Below are 1,665 nucleotides of genomic sequence, written 5' to 3'. Positions count from 1 at the left end.
CACCCTAATATACTAAAAGCTTAACTGTGCTATTACCAGGTTTTCTGGGCAACTTCGTCTGATATCTAAACCACGATTATAATTCCTATAATTTATAATCTCACGTTATTATTTCATTATAATATGTTTATATTTTATTATTTTCAACTTATGTAATTACATGCTCTGTATTTTACACTGATTATAATGTATAATTATGATGGTCCTGAGGGAGCTAAGGCTCTAGGGTCAATAAAAGTTTATTATCTATCTATCTATATATTACGTATATAAACTTTTGAACCATATGTATTTTCTGAATCAGTTCGACGAGCTGAGTGAGGAAATAGCAAAAATTTTCCAAAAGTTGCGTCATGAGAACCAATACAATATTTAGATTTCTATGAAATCTACTAAAATCATGAAGCATCTAAATCGAAAATATTTGATATATTCTATCATAAAACTCATTGTGTATGGTGTATTGATTCAGTTCAAGATGAGAGAAGTTGCTTCAAATTCAGAAATATCTAGTATCCATCGTTTACCTGATTATGTCAAACCTATTCATTACGCTATTAAAATAATGCCTCTCCTGAAAAAAGACAATTGGACTTACGACGGCGAATCTGATATTGAAATACAAATGAAGCAAAAAAGTAATTTTTTAGTTTTATATGCAAAAAATCTTGAAATAAGCGATAATATTACGATAGAAAATGAAAACGGAATGCATCAATCTGTTAACTATAAAATTGACAATGAAACAGATTTTTTAACAATTACATTTCAAGAGGAACTATCTGAAGGAATTCATACTTTACATTTGAGATACCGAGGTAAAGTTAACGATGAAGCACAAGGTCTTTATCGCAGCAGTTATACAGATATTTATGGAGAAAATCGGTAAGTTTTATTAATAATTATTGATAATACTTGAAGTGTATGCTCTATTGTCACAAGAAAAGTTTCCAATTTTGGCATATTAAATCGTGCCTAATAAATAAATCATAATTTACATGTAAATTAGTTTGTAAATCAGTTCACTGATTATTGGACCTAAGATAATTTTTCCCGAAAAGAGAATTTTGCTTATTTTATGCAAGAAACATTAAAAGTTCCTTTGACAGTGACGAGTGGAAAGTGTGGTTAACCGGTTTTTAGGATATCAGATAGTAAAATAGATCTTTACAATGATATAATGAAAAATTTGAATTTTTAGTTTGAATTGTAAAAATTTAACAAACATGTCGAAAAATGATATATTTCAGGGGTATAATAAACGATAGAAGTTAAGAGCCATCTAAAGTACGGTGGAGAAAATTTTTGGAACTTTGTCAATTTGTAAAGTGATAGATATTTTGAAAATAAAAGCTTACAAATCTTTGATAGACTCATTTGCTACGTCTTGCTATTTTTGCTAATTTTTGTTAGGGACAAATATGGGCATGAATCGTTGTGGGTGCCAAAACGCGATAGACCCGAATAGATTTAAAAATCAAACTACTAAAGCAAAAAACAATTTCCGAATTGATTCAAAACACTCTGGAATCGATCAATTGACATTTTGACATGAAAATTTTGAGAAAAAAATTAGTAAAACGGATGACTCCAGGTCATCCTTGCAATTTTCGGCTAATTTCAAACTAATAGCGCTTCAAATTCCACCTATTACGACGTTTTTGA

The 1,665-nt window shown here is 29.4% G+C and overlaps 1 protein-coding gene across 1 annotated transcript; it reads left to right on the top strand.

Moving 5' to 3' along the window:
• Positions 1-478: 478 nt before the first annotated feature.
• LOC123274136 (glutamyl aminopeptidase-like) lies at positions 479-885 on the top strand (the record flags this gene model as incomplete). Its single annotated transcript, XM_044741634.1, has 1 exon — positions 479-885. A coding segment is annotated over exon 1 (407 nt), but the record flags the coding sequence as incomplete, so codon positions are not given.
• Positions 886-1,665: the final 780 nt, after the last annotated feature.

Source organism: Cotesia glomerata, unplaced genomic scaffold, assembly GCF_020080835.1.
Source record: "Cotesia glomerata isolate CgM1 unplaced genomic scaffold, MPM_Cglom_v2.3 scaffold_2323, whole genome shotgun sequence".
Taxonomy (NCBI): domain Eukaryota; kingdom Metazoa; phylum Arthropoda; class Insecta; order Hymenoptera; family Braconidae; genus Cotesia; species Cotesia glomerata.
Note: the sequence above shows the minus strand (reverse complement) of the source record. Positions and strands in the feature narration are given on the sequence as shown.